The following is a 23,451-nucleotide window of genomic DNA, read 5'->3' on the forward strand; positions in this document are numbered from 1 at the left end:
GCAGGTGTATGTAGATAAGTAGCCGTTATAAGATGTTGGCGGTGGATGGTGAGGGGAAATAATAAACCAGATGATATAGCAGCTAATTCAGTAAGCATATAAAATGCAAAGAAAACGAAAATGAAATAATCGTGGAAGAAAGAATACTTGCGTTGGAACGAAAGACACATTAAAAATTAAATTTTATTAATTTCTTTTTGGTTTTTGTTATCGGGTTTTTGCCTTCATATTTGTCGCGCTTTGCTTCAATAATTTTTGTAAGTTTTTTTGCTTGTTTGTTTGCATAACGTAATTAATACATATTATATCTTAATATCAGCAATATCATAAACCTTATACACGCCGTCTTCATCTCTATATCTTCATTTGCGGTAGCTTTATAGTTAATTTTCATATTTCATATTAACGTTAATTATGTGTATATAGTATGTATGTATGTATAGGGGTAGGTAATTGTTACATTATTACACTTGTAAATTTCCATTACAATTATTATTGTTATAATTCATCGTAATTGCATCAAGTTGCATATATGTATGTAAGTATGTATATATTTTCAATACATTATTGTTTTTCGTTATGTTTAGCCTTTTATTCTATATATTGTATGTATGTATACAATTATTAAACCAATGTTTTTGAATTGTTTTATTTTTAGTTTTGGTTTTATTTTTAATTTTTTTGTTTTGTTTTGTGTTTTATATTCCAACATGAGACTACTAAACCACCTTCGACTTTCTTCTTTCATAATATATTTGTTCAAAAATCCTCACAAACGCTATCGGTAACGCTACCAAACGGTAACTACTTGATTATTATCAGTACATTAATCGGATAGTAATCCGCTCGAGTGACAGTGCCATAAAAATAATAACGGACAAGTTTTGGCTTTGTGCTTAGAAATAATAAAGTAATAAAGAAAGATGTGAAAAATATTTAAATATGTACTTAAGATAGCATGGAATGTTAGAGAACAAAATAGTATGAGCATTATGCAGCAATAAAGCAATAGTTTGCATACAAATTAATTACAGCAAACTGTTTATTTAATAAAATGTTATTTAAAAACTAGCATATTATACAAAAAATTATTCAAATAAAAAAATATATATTTGCAACCGAACTTTCTTTGAAAATTAGTGTATTCAACCAAAAAATTAAGTGGTTCGATTACAATGCATTTTATTTTTCAATTGATGAACATTTTTCCCTAAGTAGCTCTTTATAAAAGGCAGCAAACTTTCATGAAATATTTCAAATGAATACATGCACGTATTTACGTATCACTTTACAAACACTTAATTGTTTAAAATCCATTTAAAGTTAGTTTTACACAAAAACTTTTTGAAACCGCACATCCAGCGCTGATAGCTTTAACGCTTTTTCTCATTGTACCAGCACACATTTGCTGTACTTACATATAAACACAAATGTTTGCTTTTTATACATATTTTCGACATTCCTTAACAGCTTACATAGTTACATGATAAACTTTAACAAACTAAAATAATTAGTTTAACACAGGTAATTATAAAACCTATCCGTTTTATTTCTAGACCACTGTATTCTTTGTTTTTAGTTTAAACGTATATTTTATTCAGTGGTTTAAATTATGACACTTGTTTTTAGCTTCAGTGGTACACCATTTTCAATACAATACATTTCAGATGGTTTCGTGTTCAAACTTTATGTTTATTTTGTTTATTTAAGGTCTTTTCAATAAATGTATAAGGTATATTTAAGGTATTTAGGAATTAGAGAGCTCTCGCTCTCGTGTTTTTTTTATTTATTTATCGTTTTAGTTTTCTATTCTTGTTTATGTCTGTTTTACTTCGCCTCGAAAACATATATACGATTAATGTAAGAGTTATAATAAATATACACGTATATAATATTATTGTATTATGCTTAATAAATACATATATATAAATATAAATAACAAAACAACACACACAATGTAGGTTAAAGTTAAGAGCAAGAAATGGGGAATAGGGAACAAGTTTGCTTTTATGTGTATGTGTGTAGGTATGTGTAGGTTAGGGTATGCAATGACTTAAAAATGACAACAATTTTGGATGATATTCCTTTTTATGATAACAGGCTGATAGGTAGGCAATAAGTTAGGAATTACATAAATACTCATAGTAGCACAATCAATTTGCGGTTTTTGTTTTTGTTATTTTTGTTTCATATAAGTTACAAATATCATTTTAAAAGTTCCAAGATTTCAAATTGAATTGTAATTGAAGTATTTATGAATTGATCTTTGAAATTTTTTTTATAAATTTTATAATTTCCATTGAGTTTAATAATTATAATAAATACACATCTCAATTTGTTTGCGAATTTTCTTTGATGCTTCTATGCTTTTAAGTAGCTTTAAATTTAATTAACCGTTAAATTTAATATTAAATAATTAATTATTGTTTGTCAACTAGTTGCTTATGGAGTGATGAAGTGCTTTGCTCTCATCAAATGTAGCAGCTAAGCGTGCTCCCCTTAATTGCCATTGGGCAGTGGAACCACAACTTGCACATATGACTGTGGGAAGTAGCCGGTGCGTCCATTTAAAGAGCCTTCATACCAATTGTCGTCCACACGGCTCAACAATGTAATGGTATCGTTTTCTTTGAAGCCCAATTCGCCCGGATTCTCTGGCTCGAAATCGTACAATGCCTGACAGCATGGTTGCTGTTGGCGTTGTGGTGTCGTAGCTCCCGGCACCAGCGATTTGGCTGGCGAGCGCAAGGGCGAGGGTAGCGGTGATGCCGCTGAAGCCCGATGTGCCGGTGTGCTCACGCTGTCCGTATCGTTAGTGCCGGTGCCATCGAGATTCAGATCTAACAATGTTTTGGGCACAAATTCAGCTTTTGGTCGGGATTCAGCCTCTTCTCGCTTTTCATGAAGTGTCTCCTGCAAGCCACGCAGTATTTCAGCGCACTGCGAGTGGAATTCGTAAAGCGCCTCAGCGAACGTTACCAATTGTGACACGTGTTCTGTGTCGTTTTCGAGCAAGTTAAACATGCCCATTTGCGCTAAATGCAGCGATTCGGCAAATTTCTCCTCGGCGCCACGAATCTCCTCGTCTTTAGCTTGCCGGCGACGCTTGCAGTCAAAATCGAGGCGTCTTCCCTGCAACTTCTTACGATGATGCATTACCTCCTTCAATTCTTTAGTTTGTAGGTGATGCAATGGTTCTAAGACATTTTGCTTAATATTGTCATCCAGTGAGTATTTTACATCAGCCATTTGTTTCAGCGCTTCACCGAACTCGACAAGCGCTTGCGCGAATACACTATTATCCTCACCCAGTTTCTTGCCATACATTAGCATACAATCGGCGAGTAGACCTTCTGGCTGAGGGTATGTATTGGACTTGGCCTGACCGGATAGTTTCGATATACCCTTGACGGCTGCCATTTTAGCACGTGCCGTTGGATTTGGTTGAAGGAATTCCTTCGTCTTTAGCTGCAGCTCCTCGACCAGTTCAACGGTGACGTCCGTCTTACGCTCCATTTCCATGAAGTCCATATCCAGCTTTGTGCCCTCCGCCCCACCCATTTTTTCCGTCACATACTGATTCGCCTTGTTAATTTGTTTCTTTAGTCCTGCGAACGCCATCCCTGCTACTTTCGCTTTTTCACTCAGTCGTCAAGTCACACACTGCGATTTTCACTAGAGCTATTAATTACGCGTTTTACTGGTTTTCCAAAACGATTCAGCGACTTTGTGGACTTTCGATTTGCACTTGGAAGTTGTTTTTTTGTTAGATACTCCGATTTTCTTCAACGTTATTCAATTTTTTGTGTGTTTTTTGGGCTAATGGACTTTTCTCGCGCTGCAAATCGATATTTCACATCCAAAGAATTTGTGTACTTCGTAGCGGAGCTTTCGGTGTATGTTGGAGATAGGAGAAGAAATGACTGGTAAAATGTTTAGCACTGCGCCAACATTCGCCAACATTCACCAACAGTGGGGGGCGATTCGACCCTGACAATTTGGCAGTTGACAGTTTTGGGGCTGATTATGACATTCGTAGAAAAGCTCAGCAGAGAACGTAAATTATAAATGATATACGTTCTCTGACTTATTTCTGCTGGTAAAGCAGTCTATCTTTCAACTTTGATAAAGCAGTATAAAGCACAGGGTGTAGGTTTACTTATCGTACAAATCAATTGCAAGCGGAAGGAAATATTTCAAAATATTTTTTATTTCATAACAAACACCATGTATTGACAGTTTAGTTTATTTCTAAAATTCGTGTGAATTAGATGCAATGTCTGCAAAATGTAACAAATTGAAATGTTATATTAAATTATTAGAGGTAATTATATTCAGTTAATGTATTACTTGATTTTATAAAGTTTAAATGCTTATTGCGTCTGCGGCAGCTGGTGCGCTTGCTTCCGCTGTTGCAGCTGCCTGGGCCCTCGCTTTTGCTTCGTCATCTATAGCCTTCAATTCAGCTTTGGACTTCGATAGTTGTAAAGCGACGCAACGCATTTGAAACCAGGGCAATGTGGTCAGGGTACTGCAATTATTTAATCCGGATTGAGAATTGCTCAGTGTGTCCTGTACACGCTGTTGTAAATCAGCGGGTAAACTGGGAGTTGCGAGAACTTTCTGCGCTTCTGCATTGAGAATGACATTTTGGAAAAACTCCGGCGGCGGTGGGCCAGCTCGCCCAATACCTAAGCCCAAACCAAGATTGAGTTGTGCCTGAAAGGTGAGTTTGTGTTATAAAAGTTTATAAAAATTATGTGATTCAGGCATTTAAGGTTACGTACAAAAGTTTATGGTTGAATTACGATCATAAACGTTCATATATTTATAGAAATGCAAGTGCTCCCGTTTGAGGTTATGAACACAAGTGCATGTTTGTATTATAAAAGTGATCGCCTTTAGAAAAGCTTACCTTTACCGCTACAATGGCGCAAAATAATGCTAAAATTACTAAAAATTTCATACTAAGTTTTGACTGGAATTCAAAAAACGACAAATAATTGGAAAATAGGTTTTTCGTTTTAACTTTGCAACGGTTTCGTTTCACTTTTCGTTTTAAATTGTTCTCGCAACCAATTATCATGGCTTTTATATCCCAGTTTGGCTGGAAACTTGCCTCGGCCATGCGTAGATTTTTCCTTTAAACTGTTTATTTGCTTATCCGCGTTATTTGACATTTGTATGACACATGTTGATGTGTGTTTGCCAGGTTATAGATGTGTATGTACAGTATCTAAATGTCGGTTAAACGGCTGCAGTTTTATTAATTAAAGTTTCTTATAATGCTAGTATGTATGTGTGTGCACATAAATGCGTACAGTTGTCTGTGTTATCTTTAATTCCAAGCTTTGATTTACACATCTATTATTATTTGCACTACAAGTACAACTCTTAGATATAAATATATACATATGTACATACTGTATATGTATGTATGTACATGATCTAAAAAGCATATTTGATTAGTTACGCATAACAAATTAAAAATGCTTCTTTGTTCACGTAGAAATTATTGCAGTTGATGACTAATGATTTTGCATTTTTATACCCTGAACAGGGTATATTAAGTTTGTCACGAAGTTTGTAACACCCAGAAGGAAGCGTCGGAGACCCTATAAAGTAATGGGTTGTCAAAAAAGTCTTGCTGTATTTTTATTGAATTTTTTTTTATTGAAATTAAAATGAATTTTTGATGACTCATGCCCAGCTCTTGACCGATGCTACTGCTGCTACCATGGCGGTCTCTTTCGACCAATTCAGCGATTTTATCGCAATTTTCGACGACAGGCCTTCCGGAGCGTGGCGCATCTTCGACCACCTCTACACCAGAACGAAAACGTTGAAACCATCGTTGTGCGGTGGAAATGGAAACTGTATTGGGTCCATAAACTGCACAAATTTTATTGGCGGCTTGAGATGCATTTTTGCCTTTATCGTAGTAGTGCTGTAAAATATGCCGTATTTTCTCTTCATTTTGCTCCATGTTTGCGACGCTATAACTCACGAACGACTTAAAAGAAACGACAATCAATCAAACACGTGTGAAATGAGCTTTCCAAAAAGGTTTAGCATGACCCGATGCGACGAATAAAGACTTTTTTGACAATTTATATACATTATATAAATGATCAGTATGTTGAGCTGAGTCGATTTAGCCATGTCACTCTGCCTGTCTGTCTGTATATATATAAGAACTAGTCCCTCAGATTATAAAATATCGTTTTGAAATTTTGTAAAAGTCATTTTCTCTTCAAGAAGCTGCTCATTTGTCGGAACTGCCGATATCGGACTACTATAACATATAGCTGCCATACAAACTGAATGATCGGAATCAAGTTCTTGTATGGAAAGTTTTCACATTTGTCAATGTATCTTCACAAAATTTGGCACAGGTTATTTTCTAAAATAATCATGTAATATACGAAGAAATTGTTCAGATCGGCTTACTATAGCATATAGCTACCATACAAACTGAATGATCGGAATCTAGTGCTGGTACGGAAAACTTTCGCATTTGCCAAGATATATTCACAAAATTTGACATGGATTACTGCTTAAGATAATAATAATATAATATAATCTAAAAATATTGTTCAGATCGGATATTGAAAACCTCGTTATTTATGTTAGTAAACTGAACATTTGGCTCCATTTTTCTTTAAAAAGGGTTCCATTTTCTAATACAAATAGCAGCGAATAATATGCTTGCCTTATACATATACAAAAGCAAAAGTATTTAAGTATGCGTTTATTTGCGAATTCGCGTTTTTATTAATTTTTTTTTTAATTTGAAGCAACATGTTGATGTTGATTGTTTTTACAGGTAAATGCACAGCAGAGCCTTGTTGTTGCTGTATAGCGCATTTGGTGTAGCATATTTTCTTTGCAAATTTAAAAACTAAGCAGTTTCCTTATCAGCTGTTGCATCTTCTCGACTTGCTCTCTTTATTTTTATTTGTTCTTGTATTTTCCCTTCATAAATACTTTTTTTTGCAACTTTTTTTGCTGAAACTTCTTAGAGAAAGCCGTTACCTGCTGACTGCTGAAGGTAAAGTACTTTATTAGTATTTGTTTTTGTTGTTGTTAATGTTATCTAGCAGTGAGGCAGTAGAAATTTGTTGCAACATCTGCTGTTCCTTTTGGCTGGGCTCAGTTGGACGGTGTATTTTTGCGATTCCTTTATGCTTATACGTACAGCGCTGCATTCACAAATATACATATACAATTATCAGTGTGCAGAATATGCATACATACATACATATACGTGAAAACATTCCTCAGCTGGTTTCAGTGCTGTTGTTGTTTTTGCTATTGGCATTTCGTGCAGTTTTCACTCTTTATCATTCTAATGGAATTTTCATAAACGCAAAAAAAAAAAAAATACCGAAAAAGCTTAACTTCGACTGAACCGAAGCCATAATACCCTTTACAGGTGCATTTTTTGTAGTATAATTCAAAAGATCTATATCTTGTTTGTGATCGCTTAGTTTGTATGGCAGCTATATGCTATAGTGACCCGATCTGATCTTCGGATTTCTTCGGAGATTGCACCGTTGCGTTGAGCAGTTATTCAAGAAAAATTTCTTCAAGATATAACGTCAAATGAAAAAGCTTTCCATACAAGGACTGGATTCCGATCACTCAGTTCGTATGGCTGCTTTATGCTATAGTGGTGCGATATCAGCGGTTCCGACAAGTGAGCAGCTTCTAGAGAAGAAAAGGACGTGTACAAACTTTCAGAGCGATATTTCAAAGACTGAAAGGTTAGTTCACGTACATACATAGAGGCCGACGGACAAACAGACGAACATGGCTAAATCCATTCAACTCGTCGTGCTGATCAATTACGTATAATTAATATATAAAACTGGGGTTTCAATAAGAGCGCTACAAAAGTTTTTTAGCGGCTTGGGATATCAATGGAATTCTTTATTCCTGTGAAAGTACATTCTACGCCAATATGTATGGAACTCGATTTCTTTTGCATGGCCATCACGGGTACGCTTGCAGAAGTCCAGACGTTGAATCCAAATTTCGACGGTTTTCAAGCATAAATCGGCCGATACTGCTGCAATTTAACGTCCGTTATTTGTACGAAGTTCATCAATTGTCGCTGGCTTGTTGGCATAGACCACAGACTTGACGTAGCGCCACACGAAAGAATCTAATGGCGTCGAATTGCACGACCGAGGCGACTAATTGATTGGGCAATTTCACCAAACTTGATTTTCAATGAAGCGTTGTGATGCCATCCTGTTGGAACCACATTTTGTCCAAGTCCATATCATCGAATTCGGTCCAAAAATATTCGGTTATCATTGAGCGTAATCGATTCCAATTCACAGTAACGTGTCGGCCTTCATCACGGAAGAAGTACGACTTAATGACGCCGCCGGCCCATAAACCGCCCCAAACTGTAATTTTTTCGGAATGCATGGAGTATGTGTAGATTGCTGTTTGAGCAATAACGCATATTTGGCTTATTGACGAAGCCATTCAGCCAGCAATGAGTCTCATCCAAGATAATTTTTCGATCAAAATCCGGATCATTTTCAAGTTGTTTGCCCAGCCCAATTTCCGAACATACAACGATTCTGATGGTCAAGCGGTTTCAGTTCTTGCCTCAATTTAGTCTTGTAAGGATGTAGGCCAAGATCTTTTTGCAAAATTCGCCACAACCACGCCACAGAGATGTCCAACGCTTGAAAACGATGTGTGAAAGACTAATTTGGGTCTTCCTCAATAGATGCGCTAACGGCAACAATATTCTCGACACTACGGCCACTTCTTTGTCCCACTGGCACGCGAACATTTTGTACTGTGCCTGTGGATTAAAATTTTTCCACTAGACGCTCAAATGTTGATCTGACGGGACGATTGGGATGACCATAAATTGGACGTAGCGCTCTTAAAGTTGAGGCCGCTGACTCCGAATTTCGGTAGTAAATTTTAATAACTTCGACTCGTTGTTGGATCGTATATCTTTCCATGATGAAATGGCAAACCTTACTGAAGAGAAGTGTCAAAAGAGCGCGAAAAAATATGGCGTCGTTTCCCGTCCCTATCGGTCTACTTTTGTAACGTCTCTATTGAAAAACCCGTTATAAACTGTTGAGGGTATAAAAACATATCAAACATATTTACAAAAACATTTAAAAAATCTGCACAACAATAACTTTTTCACAGACGCCAAGCATCGTCCATTTCTATTATTACTTTTGTTTGTTTTTGTTGTCATATTGGTTTCGCTCTAGTTTCCTTCACCTTTTGGCATGCAAATTTGAATTTGACGCGACAGACATCTATCATATGCTGCGAAAATTCGAACTTTTTTCAGTTCTAGACACAATATTCTGTTACAACAACAATTACAAACAATTGCTGTTGTTGTAGTAATATTTGAAGAGCGATTGACATTTTGTAGTTCCTCTTAATAACGGCATGTCCCATATTTCTGTGTAGAACATGGTGTGTATATACGTGTGTGTGTGTGTGTGTGTGTGTATGCTCCGGGGGGATATTTATGGATAGGATTTGAGTTGGCTTTCATTTAGATTAGAATTTAATAAAGTGTTGTATGCAAAACACATGCAACAACAATAACAAGTATGCCCAGAGGTGTCAATTTATTAAAGCGTTTTTATTGCTGAACCATTTCGCTTACAAATGTTGGGCTATTAATAGTTTGACAATAACAACAAAAAATAATGGAAAGGAAATGGCTTTAGAAATAAATACATACATACTACACTTACATACATACATATGTTGAAACATAACAATAAATTATTTTGAATTTTTTGTGCTTTCGCTTCCGGCTTTTGACCGACTTTGAATTGCATAGCTCACATTTCCTAAGCGATGCGAGCAAATTGAAAACTATTTTAGCAGCTTAAGTGTGGATTATCCAATTATTTTGTACCTCCAGCACAAGCATTCACTTAATGGAAATATTTCTCCGAATTCATTCTAACCTAATGAATTTCTAAGCTTGCTGTAGATTACGAAATGCTCGAGGCCGTTTCACGTTGGTTTGTAAAACAAAGAAATATGGACCTGCATATTTTTATTTTCCCAGCTTATATGCTGCACAAAAGAGATTGTAGTAATTCCAAAATTAGCAAAATTATTTGGAAAATGCCTTCACACATACACACGTGGCTCCATATGTACCTATTGTTATTGTAATTGTTTACCCAAATTGCTCCAAATACATATGCACAATGTAAAAGAACTTGATTTTGATAGTTCAGTTAGTATGGCAGTTACATATATGCTATAGGGGGTCGACTAAAAATAATATTCAAATTAGCAGCATCTTAGAAACTGGAGGATTCTTCTTGTTTATTGGCGTGTACACGGTTATAGCTGAGTTAACGACAGCGCGCCAGTCGTCCTTCCTTTTCAATATTTGGCGCCAATTGGAGATTCCAAGCGTATTCATTCCCCACCTGGTTTTCCATGTAGGTCTTCCTCTGCTTCCTCCAGCGGGTATTGTGTAGAATACCCTCTGAGCTGAAGTGTTTTCATCCTTTTGGACGACATATTATCTACTCAGCTGAACTATGTCAATGTCGTCGTTTATCTCATACACCTCATCGTTCTATCGAAAGCGATATTCGCCGTTGGCAATGCGCAAAGAACCACATATCTTCCGCAGAACATTTCTCTCCAAAACTCTTAACGGCGGCTCATCATATGTAGTCATGGTCCATGCCTCTGCATCATATAGCAGAACGGGAATAATGAGTGTCTTACAGAGTTTGGTATTTATTCGTCAAGAGAGAACTTTGTCTACTCAGTCCGAAGTAGCACCTGTTCGCAAGAGTTAGTTGTTGAGTCCAGTTTCGGATGACTCATTCGAGCATTTCGACTCGTGATTGGCGAATGACCTGAATCGAAGGGGTATTGTCCGCATAGACTTTAGACTTTACACATCTCATTAAAATCTTGGTGGCCCATCGACCGGCTCAAATCGTGAAATTATCTACTCACCGAAGTGTGCTTTGAATAAATCCATTTATTGATACGATGTGTGGGAAGAAATGTCGCCGAGATCACGAGCTTTAATTTCAGGCATCAAACAGTCGGTTATCATGGCGCAATAACGGTTGCCATTGACGGTTAGGTTCTCACCAACATTATTTTTTAATAAATATAGACCGATGAGTCCATCAGACCACAAACCACATCAAAGCGTTGTCTTTTTCTGGATGAAATGGCAGTTCATAAATCTCTTCAGGTTAAAGCTATTTGTCCCAACTGCGGCAATTTTGCTTTTTTACATACCCATTGAGCCAGAAATGGGCTTCATCGCTGAACAAAATTTGGCTCGAAAACGTCAGAAGAAGAGAGCGAAGCGATGTCGCTTGGGAAGTTCGAGCGGCTTCAGTTTCTGCACAAGCTGTATTTTGTACGCTTTCAATTTAAGATCTCGACGTAAAATGCCCCAAGTCGTTTCATATGCCAGTCCGAGCTACAGCGAACGGCGCCGAAACGACTCTACACGGTCTTCGTGTACACTGTCACTCTCACGTCTGCTATATTTTCTTCACTGTATGGAATAAAGACCACTAATGAATGCTGGTGAATACAAATGCACTAATGGAATCTAATCGTCATTGAATATGAAAAATTTTTAACGGCATGTTGATGAAAACAAGATTCGTAAAAATAATTAAAACACTCCTAAGAAATATTCAGGAAACTAATAATTAGAACCATAAATTATTGAATCTTTAAATAAGAATTTAAATTTATGACTCAAAATCTTGGCAGAGAACATTTAAAACAAAACTTGACTTTTTACAAAGAACACCCTCTTAATTATTTCTTTTCACTTTGATTGTATTGAGAGCTCTTCTAATTCTTGAAGATAGGATTTCTGAAACAAAAAACAAAATTTTACTCAGCCAATAAAGAAGAAGAAATCAGCGAAACCTAAAGAAGTAAGGTAAATTTCAACTAGTGTTCAAAAAGTAACAATTGGATAGCCAATCTTTTAGTAAGAAAAGTGTTTTACGCGAAAGCTGAGTACCAAATTTTGACAACAGGTATGTCCGTTTTCAATCCATCAAACTTCTTAGCGTTCAGCTGGACGATATGTACTGTAGATACTCTGAAGTACAAGATATCGTATATTCTTGCCACAATTTACAATGAAGATCGAACTGGCATGTTAGTAATCAGCAAGGTATCGTTGAAAAAGTCGATGAAATTATGGAAAAGATTGACCAGGACCGTCACATAAGCAGCCATGATATCGCTAAGGAACTTAACATTCATCATCAAACGGTTTTGAACCATTTAAAAAAGGCTGGCTACAAAAAGAAGCTCGATGTTTGGGTAGCACATGAATTGTCTGTGAAAAATTTAATTGACCGAATTTACATCTGCGATTCTTTGCTGAAACGAAATAAAATTGAACCATTTCTGAAGCGAATGGTAACAGGAGACGAAAGGTGGATCAAATACGACAATAATGTGCAAAAAAGATCATGGTCCCAGCGTGGTGAAGCTCAACATATGGTCGCAAAGCCAGTATTGACGCCTCGAAAGGTTATGCTGAGTGTTTGGTGGGATTGGAAAGTAATCATCCACCTTGAGCTGCTCCAGCCTAGTCGAACGATTGATTCTATATTTTACTGTCCATAACTGATGAGATTGAAGCAAGCAATCGAAAGAAAACGACCAGAACTGATCAACAGTAGAGCTTCGTTTTCCATCAGCACAACGCTAGACCACACACATCTTTGATGACTCGACAACAACTGGGAGAGCTTGGCTGGGAAGTTTTGATGCATCCACCACATAGCTCTAACCTTGCACCATCGGACTACCATTTGTTCCGGTAAATTCAGAACTCTCTTAATGGAGTAAAGTTGAGTTCAAGTTAAGCCTGCGAAAATTACTTGTCGCAGTTTTTCGCCGAGAAACCAGAACAGTTTTACACTGTTGGAATAAGGTCTCTAGCGGAAAATGGCAAAAAGCGGTTGACCAATATGGTACATATTTGGTTCATTAAAGTTCATTATAAATATAAAAAGAAAAATAAGTTGAAGTTTGATTAGAAATACGAAAAGACTTTTTCGACTACCTAGAAAGGGGTATAAACTGACCAGCAGTCAGCTACCACTTAAATCGAAATGAATCGAGGATCGAGTGAATCCAGCTGTCTAAAAATCTCAACAAATCATGCACAATTCTATATTTTATCCACTGCAAACCAGCAAAACTATTTGTTGGAACTCACATGTGGGTACACACACCTTAGTGGCAGCAATGTGCTGAGCAGTGTAGTCGAAATGGCAATTTATTATCATTTCCGATTGTGTTTAACCACACCGAATAAGCACCGGCAGCAATCGCTATGTTTATGCCAAACTGTGGCGAGTCAAACGACGTGCTTTTATGCGCAACCGCAAGCGTAGTTTACGTGCAACATTTGTATTGCTTATTGCTCTGTGGCTTTTTGTAACCATGTCTGTGGCTGCTGCATGTTGCATGTTGCTTCTACAAAACCGAGACGTACACGACACATAAATACCACGCTCTCGAGTGGCTCTTGCGCAGGCAGTGATTTGTAAGCTTTTGTATGCAGATCTTGGATGTTGTTGTTCATAGAAAATGATAATGTGTTTTTGTTTTGTCAGTCCGGGTCAAATTTGATCATATGCTAGTGTGATAATAGATGAAATTGGAGTCGAATCGGATGATAAAATTAATTGTTTTTATTTAATATTAATTTATCAAAAGCATTGTGTATTTAAATTAATATTTTTAGAGTTATCTAATAATTCTTGCAACATCCACAGCTCATATATCCTAAGTAACTCTCTCTCTCTCTCACTCTCTAACACAATCAGCGCTGCATTTCCGCACACGTGCTGCATGTGCAGTCTCAAACCGGCATGCAACATTTCAGAAGAATCCAACTAATTTCAAGAGCCTCCACCAAAAGGCATGTCCGGCCACACTCGGCCCACCGCTATACGCCTGCTCAATCAGCAAGCCAAGTCGCTGCATAGCTCGACCCAACTCTTCCGCGCCACATTCCTTAAAACGCCAAATTTTCTCTTTGCTTGTGGCCAACTGTGCGCACTGTTCGAACTGTTGCACCGCCTCAGCACGCACCGCCTCACCCTCGACGTGCATTCGCTCGGGCAGTTTGTGCACCAGCACATTATCGATTTTCAGTAGCGCTGCGCTGGTGAACTGCTGCACCTCGGTGGCAATGATGAGTGCCTCATCCGGTGGTGGCACCACACTTGAGCCCGCCGCACCTGCGTTGCTCACGTACGTGTCGTTGGCAGCCGCTGCACTGGCAGTTGCACACTTGTGTGGTTGGAAGGAGAGAAAAAAAGTTAATTTCAAAAGAAATTGGAAAAGTTTTGTGAAAGCCAAAATTACAGCTAATATTACGCTTACCAATGACAGTAGCGCAATTGCGATGCCAGTTGCTGTTGCAGCAACAATGTTGCAAGCAAACAACGATTTGCCACACATGGTCACTAAATCAATTTCGAGTTTCGAGAATTCAGCGCTGTGCACTTTTTGTGGTTTGCAGTTTTCTTCCTGTGCTTCTCTCGGTGAAATTTTCTGCCTTTCTCTGCGACACTTTCTTCGACAATGATGCTTTTCGCCCGCAAGTGGCTTGTGAAATAGAGAAACGCTGCAAAAGCTTCGTCATGGCAGGTCTTCAAGATGTTTTCACCGTGTTTATCTGCACATTGTTGACAGCACACACACACGTATATATATATATATATAGTATACATATGTATGTATATAACTGATAAGGCCGCTGCGCTGAGTCTGGTGATCTTAATTAGCATATTGTACTCACAAATATTTGTGTTTACTCCCATGGCGCGTTAAACTATAGGTGTACTTACATACATATACTTATATATTGCGACATACAATTGCGCTTATCTGTTTATACAGTTATATCAGCTTTGCTCCTTTGATCCCATAAATGAGTAAATATTTTTATCACGCAATTTCTTTCGGTTCCAGCAACAACAGAGAATACCTGTACATAATGTAGTTATTGACATTTAACGCGATAACCCAGAAAATGTTTCGCTGAAACGGAAAATATGTAATTTTTGTCAATAATATAGATTATACAGGGTGAGTAGGTAAGAAGAGTAGCTGTCTGATGACGCACCTCGACCTTTAGGAAGCTCATTGTGATACCACCGTGACTAAACTCCCCTCACAATCATGTCACCTCTCCGAACCATTCCGTGTTTCTGATAAAATTCTTCAGTACAATAAGAAGTTTTATTTGTTATCAAGAGCGATCCCGATCGAAAGTTGTGATAATTTTTCTATACAAAGCTTTGCATTCGCTTAGAAGATGTTTTATAGGCTCCTCTTCTTCTACCTCCTGACAATCTCTGGCGTTCCCAGTAATAAAAACAGTAACCTGCTAGCCCCCCGACTACAGTTAGTAGACTCAGCTTTATGTGCAACATGTTTGTCGATTAAATATCTGCAACTAGCACGAGGCATCTCTGGCTAGTTCATCTGCTTCACAGTTACCAAAGATATCATTAGGTCCTAGAAACCATTGCATGTTTGTAGTGAAATATTATTTTGATCCAGTAAGAGATCAAAACATTATTTCTCTATCTTTGATGAAGCCCTAAGTATTTTTAATGATTTCAGACCCGGGTAACGCAATAAAAATCTTAAGGGGCCATAATAGTGTAACCCATGAAGAATTAGGCGATTTTCTCGAATTAAAAAAAAAAAAAGTACTCGATCGAATGTTTCTTTGGACATAATAGGGTATATTTTCATATATACAAGGTGTTTTCCAAAGTAAACAGGACTTTACAAAAAAAAAACAGAAAAAATGCTTTTTTCGGCAAAATCAATTTATTTTATTCAAAATAGTTTACTTCTGTTTCAATACAGCTTTTTACACGGTCCAAAAGCATGTCGAACGAGTGTTTTTGCTCGTTGGCCGGTATGGCCGCCAGTATGCCGGTGCAAGCCTTTTGAATTTTTCAAAAGGGAAGAAGTCGCACGGTGCCATATCAGGTGAATACGGGGAGTGGTTAGTGGTTAAAATGTGATTTTTGGTCAAATAATCGGTCACAAGCGTCGATCGCTGAGAGCAATTTTTGGTCGTCAGTAAATTTGTGCGAAACAAATCGTGCACACACCTTCCGTAAGCCTAAATGTTCGGTCAAAATGCGATAAATTGATGTTTTGGAGATGTTCAATTTCATTTCCATGAATTTCAATGATGACTTTGGCTGATTTTTGATGAATTCACGCACAGTTTCGATGGAATTTCCGAATTGTTTCATCAATTGAAACGTTGCGGTAAAAGTTTTACCAATTTTAAAACAAAATCTAATGTTGACTCTTTGTTCGAAGCTCATTTTTGCACCGATAACACAAACATACTGACACTTAAAACGCAATAGCTTCACTTCCAATCAATGAAATGTCATGAAATTCTCACTGGACAATCGGTAAAGATAGCAGATTCAATAGTTGTCGTTTTTTATTTGAAAAAATGGTGTTTTTTTTAATGCCAAATTGAAAATTTTCAACACACCAAAAAGATCGCTTACGATCTCACATCGAGCAAATTCGTCTGAATCTGAACCATGTGTTAGAGATTATTTCATGACCAGATAATCTACCATAAAAGGGTGAGAGGGCTATATCTACTATCGAACTGAAAAAGATTCATGATTATTATCATTATCTGATACTAATTGAAGACCCTGTATTTGTGAATAATTTAACATATGAGAACCATAACTATATAAGGAAACACCACAACATTACCATAATATTAATTGCCTTTTCTTATCTGTGAGCCGGGCACATTCTTAAATCCAATGAATAAATACTTAAGTACAACATGAGTCATTGCTGACGGTCTACTATCTTAAGGTGTTCTGCAACTAAACTCTGAGTCAGCACTATTACCAAAGTCGGACTTCTCCATGATTTACCAGCTTCGTAAAAGAAAAGCGTCGGCTGATGGTATGACTGTCGATAGTGGCAATCTTGGTACGCACCGATGTGAAAAATTATTAACAGACACGAACTTCTTCTACAGCAGTGCTATGTGGTAGGTGGCATTAAAGCACACGTTCTTTTTTGTTTTTGTTTGAAGAGCTCAAAGGTTGTTAAACTCGGAGACAAAAGAGCTAATCATAGAGGTAGGTAGATAAGCGTAAAATCCCTTCGAGCTCAATTAGCGCTAATATTGCTATCTCGTTTCATTATTGTGTTCAAACCATTTGGTGCCCCCAATGAAACCACTTATCACCGTTATGCTTTCTGCAGACAGACATTAAAGTTTAGGTACCTGAAGGAGTCCGAGATATCTATATCAAGTGGTGTTAGCGCTGGGCGCTCGTAGAGAAAGTGTACATTTTTTCCCATTTCAAATGTGTCTTTTCCATACTGCCAACATCCCGTTATGTTGGCTGTAAGTCTATATATACTATTCCCGAACCTGTATAATAAGTCCTTAGTTCATTTCACGTCACATTTTGGCCAAATCTGTTTCGCTTTCTTCCTTTTGCTTGTAAACTGCCATCTGCTCTAATCAATTTGTTCAAAATGTGTATTAAGCCGCAGACTTGTCCTAGAGAGGCACCTGATTTGGCCAACTCGCTTGCTTTTTCGTTGCTGAAAATATACGGACAATTGGAGTTGATCTGCCAGTGAGCTTAAAGCTATACCACATTTGTCGATCACGCTGGAGTTTATTAGCTCTCTGTATCCTCCAGTAGTTATTCAGTAGAAGTACACAAGTCTTCTCCATACCTAGAATTTCCACTTGGAAGATCTTAGCGGAGTTTGGTAAACAGGTGGTGATAGAGAGTGAGAGAGATATCAAAATCTTCGGAGGGCACGCAAGTCCATTTTAACCTATGTTCTTCTTTCACGTCTAGGGGTATTCTAACCCGGAAATCGCTATTGAATACCTTTGGTACCTTGTGAGAATGTTGTCGGATTTGTATATATTAGTACCGTGTTGGTTCGAAATTTCGCACGTATCCATAACTCTTCCTGTTTCCTCTTCCTTTAATTCTTTTATGAAAACATCTATGGAAAGTTGGTGCAGGAGCATATTAAGCGAATGACTTCATGGCCTTGGTAATCCCTATCTGTATTCCAATTAAATTTTTGAAATTATGTTGTTTCTTTAATGCTGGACATCAAACAAGTGCTCCATGAGGTATATAGTATATTCGCATGACTTTATTTAGTTGTAGACCCCAGTTCCTGCTAAGTATTCGAGTCGAGTTAGAATAGCATGCGCTTACAAAAATTCAATAGCTTTTAACCCTTCCTATAAGTTTTCTTATTTCCATATAAATAACTAAAAGAATTAATAACACTTTGGTGAAACTTTAATTGCTCAACTAGCTGCTAACTTACACAAATTTAAAACTAAAGTCAACAACAAAAACTTCGCTGCGCTACGCCATAGAACAGCAGCTTGTCTTTAGCAAAACACTTCTAATGCCCACAAAAAAAGTCGAGCACAGCAAAAACAACTCGAACACCCAACCACACGCACAAATGTGGCAAAAATTACAGCGAAATGATAAATTCATAGCGAGACAGAGCTGCAAACAAATTTAAATAATTTTAAAGTGACGAGATTGAATGGAAGTGTCAGAAAGAGTTATGACAGCTGGGAACTCGACATGTTTTGCCAACTGGCATAATTTATGCAGCAGTTTTGACAAGAAATTACAAGACTACGCGCACTTGTATGACTGCGCAGAGGGTGTGGTAGCAACGGTTGGGGGATGGGTATGGTGAGGGCGGTGTGACGTGGCAGAGCCGTCATTGTAACAAACCGCACAATTTATAATTTTAGTGCGAATCTTTCTACGGAAATTATTTTTATGCATATTTATTCATACATTCACATGCAGACATACATACATACATTCATACTAGTACATATGTATGTGTGTAGGTAGCCAACAATAATGTCAGCAAAAAGTATTATAATCACAATAAAAAGACAATACAATGAGTTGTAGAATATGCTGTGTTATAAAAGAGCACTTAATGCAGGGGCGTGAGAGCGTAAGGGTTCCATAAACCCATCAGTAAAACATACTAGTTAACCAAATAGACAGCTCTTAATACACGGATGGAAGTATATTTGATTACTTCGTCATTTGTGTTTTAGAGTTTCGGACACTGCCCCAGGAAAACCAATAATCGAGATTTGGTATGCTAAGCACGTGGTGAAATGAGCTCCGAAGACGGTGAATGCGATGGACGCACAAAAGAGATTGTTACCGACGAAAACATCAAAAAAGTCCACAAAATAACTTTGTATGACCATAAAGTGAGGTTGTTCGAGATAGCAGGCACTTTAAAGATATCTACTTAATTTGTACATCATACCATTCACGCTTAATTGGAGATAAGAAAGCTCTGTGCAAAGTGGGTGCCGTGCGAGTTCACTTTTGACCAAAACAGTCAAGAGTTCATGATTCGGAATAGCGTTTGGATATGCTCAAGCGTAGGTAGGTAGGTGGGAGTGCAGCCCTGTTGTCTTTCGGGCTCAATTAGCACTGACTGTGCCATTTTGATTCACTATTCGTAGACCTTTTATATCTGCTATCACGTTTCACCTTCTCTTTCAAACCATTTAGAGGTTTCGATGAAGCTACTTATGTCCGATATGCTTTTAGTAGAAATCCATTCAAGGTTTTGTGCTTGATGGATTTTAAGTGTTCTGTGTCGGATCTATGATAGGGCTTGGCATTCACAAAGAAAGTGGAAAATTATTTCCTTGTTCCCTGCTGTTCCGCAGCTTCGGCAGATGTTGTTGTAGGGCATACCCATTTTGGACGCATGTTCTCCAAATGGCCAGTGTCCTTTTATCGTTAAAGAAAGCTCCTGTCTTTTGCCAACTCATTTAATAATTCGTTGCTTTAAATGTTCCTGTGGCCGGGTTTACAAATCAATTCGTTATGTATTGTCTTTTATTGAACTTGGTGCTTTCTCTCAATTGTGGACTATACTGGAATTTGTCATGGGCGAAGACAAGGTCAGGAGCTCCGCTTGGCTATCTGTAAATATTGCTGCTTTATGTATAGGCTCGTATTTTTCCAATAGAGCTTCGCAGGCCTTTTCTATGCCCAGTACTTCCGCTTGGAAGATGCTAGCCGAGTTCGGTAGACAGATAGAGAGAGAAATGTCTAGATCAACGGAAAATACCCCCGTGCCTACCACGCAGTCCATTTTGGACCCGTCGGTATAGACTGCGATGGTATCTTCCTCCCCTTTTAAGCCTTCTCCATTCTCGTCTAGGGTATCCTCACCTGGAAGTGTCTATTGAAATCAGGCATTGGGAAAATGTAGTCTGATTTATTAACGTTGAGCTTGTTTAGGATTCCACTATGTTCTGCTGATTCCAACCACCCAATTCTTTTATTCTTATAGCAGAACATGCTGTTGTTTTGTGAATAAAGATGTCTATAGATAGTTGATGCAGGACAACATTGAGCGGGTCAGTCCAACATGTCTTGATTGCACCAGCAACACTTGCACATGTTGCTCTTTGTATTCCATTCATTTTTCTAATGTTCAAGCGTAATAACCCAAGTTTTTGTATCGACATATGAGAATGAATGGAACATATATCCGAAGTCCAATCGACAGTCATACGAGTGCACTTCACACGATGAGCCCGCTTCAAAGCGTGGAAAAGAGCAACAGTCGGCTGGAAAGTTTATGGCAGCTGTATTTTGGGATGCGGGTGGAATAATTTTTATTGACTACCTTCAATAACACCGACTATTATATAAGGGTTTGGACCGTTTGAAGAAAGAAGTCGCCAAAATGGTCGCATTTGAAGAAAAAGAAAGTGCTGTTTCACCAAACCAATGCACCGTGTCACAAGTCGGTGCAAACGATGGCTAAAAAGCATGCATTTGGATTGAAATTGCTTCCGCATCCACCGTATTCTTCAAATCTGTCTCCCAGCGACTATTTCCTGTTCTCAGATCTCAAAAGAATGCTCGTTGTGAAGACATTTTCGTCGAATGAAGAGGTGATCGCCGAAACTGAGGCCTATTTTGAAGCAAAGGACAAATTGTATTACAAAATTTGTATCGAAAAGTTTTAGGGTCAAGTATCACCATTGTAGGCAACAATGTTGAATACAAAAACCGAATTTTGCCGAATTTGTTTAACTATGGTAGGCCGGGGGCTTTTGAACACGTTCTTTCTCCCCAAGAAGTTGCTCATTGGTTGGAATCGGCGATATCGGATCATTGCATTTAGCTGTCATACAAATTGGACGAGCGGAATCAAGTGCTTGTAGGGAAAACGTGTACATTTGACGGGATATCTCCACAAACTTTATTGGCAGCCCTTGAAAACTGTTGGAACTACATATATTCAACATACAAAAACTGATTTACTGACATCAAGTGGTCTTTTTCTACCGTTAACCTATTGAAGTCTCTTTATATTCCAAATGAACTCGTAAGCTTGGCATTGCCTGCTAAAGGTCCCCTGATTTCACATTCACCACCAACCGATTGCCGAGTGACGCACTAAACCCAAACGTCTGTAGTTGTGGTCGCCAAATGTGTTTTGAAAACCTCCTACACACATATATAAGCATTTCTATACCGCATAAGTAGGTGTATGTGACAACAAGCTACTATTCTGGCCACTGTCGCTTGCTGGCGCTGATTTGGGGCTCTTGCCATTTCGTGCGACTCCATTTTTTCGCTCCATGTTTCGCCTTAATTTGTTTACTCAGCTTAGTTGGCTGAGCTGTTGATGATTCTCGTTTTTTTGTTGTTGCTAATTTCTATTTCCTGTTGTCGTTGCTGTTGTTGCTTGTTGTATTTTAGTCAGTTGTTTCCTTTTTGTTGGCAATTGTTTTTCTTTGTTGGGCCGAAAACTTTTGAATTATTATACAGTTAACACACGCGCATGCACAATTGCGGTATTACGTCTACTCATCTACACTCTGCTCTGGCAGCTCGCACGAGCGCTCGCTTGTAAAACAAGTGAAACTTTTAAAAATTCACACCAAAATGCTGGTGGAAAGTTTTAATCTTCGGGCGAATATTTCAATTAAGTGACAAAACTTTGCACTTGTCATTTGCCATTTGTTGTTGTTGACGTTGTAGGCGACGCCGTTGTTGTTTTGCTCGCTACTGCCGCTGCTGTTGTGTCGTTCTGCCATGTTCTGCCCGCTGCTGCCACTCAGCCTAGATGTATGCTACAAATAAATCTGCGTATTTTCGTTCTCTAATTTCGCCTTCGGCCAAAGTCTCGGTTCAACAATCGTTACTCTACTGGCTTAGCCGACAACTTCCATACATATGCATGCGGATATGTTGCTGTTGTTGCTCTGCTGACGTATGTTGCTCATACGCCTTGTCATCTAGTTACCACTTTTCAATTGTTGTTTTCAGTTTTCGACGCTCCGCTCGCCTACGCTCTGGGATTGCATGCCATTTCAGGGTGTGACCGCATTTAATTGGAAGTATTTTGCACTCGCACTTGATTATATTCAAATTGAAAGACTCGAACAAAAATACAACTAAATCAAGTAGAGTTTGTCGAGTTCGTTGAGCACGCAAGTGAGTGAGGGACTTGTAGCAGAAGTTGCTCTGCGCGGGAGAGATATGCAAATAAACTTAAGTTTGTGTATTATGCTAAGCTGCTGCCTTGGATAATGTTTTGCCGTTTTTAGTTGGGAAAATAGTTGTTTTCGTTAAAATTATATTAGAAAATAGCCAAATTGAAAATATATTATTCCTCTTTCTCTGATAATTTTTGATGTCATCCAACAAATCGATACATTTTAAGATAAGCACATCTTTTCACTTCAAGAAAATACCTGCTGATTTGACATTGCCTAGAGAGATTCGAACACTTTTAAAAAATATACGCAAGACTTTGTTTACCGAGTTTTTAATCAAAAATATATCGAATTCTGCACTCATTATAGGGGAAAACAAGTACCGTTATTTGAATGGGGTTTATTCAACATAATACATAAGTAAAATATTCTGATCCCTCAAAGGAATCAAATTTGACTCGAACTGATCCATTAAAACAGCGAACGTGAACCGAATCAATGAAATTCTAGATTGGTACAACCCTTTTTATTTTCGTTTGCTTTTCCAATGGAATCATGGCAACGGAATCATTGAGATTGTTGCAGAAATAGTTTGCGGATTCTGTTTTATCACGTATCCAAGTATTTGAGCGACAAAAAGCATTGAGGTTATGACGTCATCGAAAACGTGTCTCAAGCGAATCGTCCATCCACCTCTGTTAATCACGATAACATTGGACAAGTTAAAGAAACTGTTGATTGTTGTTGTTGTTGAAATTCGTTGTTTCAAGACAAAAGAAAGTCGGCTGAGGATCTCATCTTTCATTGATAGACTCAACACATTT

General features: G+C 37.9%; 2 protein-coding genes and 1 pseudogene across 2 annotated transcripts; all 3 read right to left on the bottom strand.

The window, feature by feature from the left end:
- Positions 1 to 152: 152 nt before the first annotated feature.
- On the bottom strand, positions 153 to 3,965 carry LOC126751372 (endophilin-A). The gene has a single exon (XM_050461588.1). It carries the CDS (start codon positions 3,619 to 3,621, stop codon positions 2,500 to 2,502), a length of 1,122 nt encoding a protein of 373 aa, XP_050317545.1. The 5' UTR covers positions 3,622 to 3,965; the 3' UTR covers positions 153 to 2,499.
- Positions 3,966 to 4,333: 368 nt separating this feature from the next.
- Positions 4,334 to 4,989, bottom strand: LOC126767658 (uncharacterized). The gene is made up of 2 exons (XM_050485143.1): positions 4,916 to 4,989; positions 4,334 to 4,719 (listed from the first exon to the last, which is right to left on the bottom strand). Exons 1-2 carry the CDS (start codon positions 4,964 to 4,966, stop codon positions 4,366 to 4,368), a joined length of 405 nt encoding a protein of 134 aa, XP_050341100.1. The 5' UTR covers positions 4,967 to 4,989; the 3' UTR covers positions 4,334 to 4,365.
- Positions 4,990 to 13,715: 8,726 nt separating this feature from the next.
- LOC126758035 (uncharacterized) lies at positions 13,716 to 14,692 on the bottom strand (annotated as a pseudogene).
- Positions 14,693 to 23,451: the final 8,759 nt, after the last annotated feature.

Source organism: Bactrocera neohumeralis, chromosome 2 (assembly GCF_024586455.1).
Source record: "Bactrocera neohumeralis isolate Rockhampton chromosome 2, APGP_CSIRO_Bneo_wtdbg2-racon-allhic-juicebox.fasta_v2, whole genome shotgun sequence".
In the NCBI taxonomy this organism is placed as follows: Eukaryota; Metazoa; Arthropoda; class Insecta; order Diptera; family Tephritidae; genus Bactrocera; species Bactrocera neohumeralis.

Bases quoted from the DNA above. Each gene is read 5' to 3' on its own strand.
- LOC126751372 (XM_050461588.1), bottom strand. From the start codon at position 3,621: ATGGCGTTCGCAGGACTAAAGAAACAAATTAACAAGGCGAATCAGTAT.
- LOC126767658 (XM_050485143.1), bottom strand. From the start codon at position 4,966: ATGAAATTTTTAGTAATTTTAGCATTATTTTGCGCCATTGTAGCGGTA. The intron at 4,720-4,915 runs GTAAGCTTTTCT...CTCACCTTTCAG, and splicing joins GCGCCATTGTAGCGGTAAAG to GCACAACTCAATCTTGGTTT.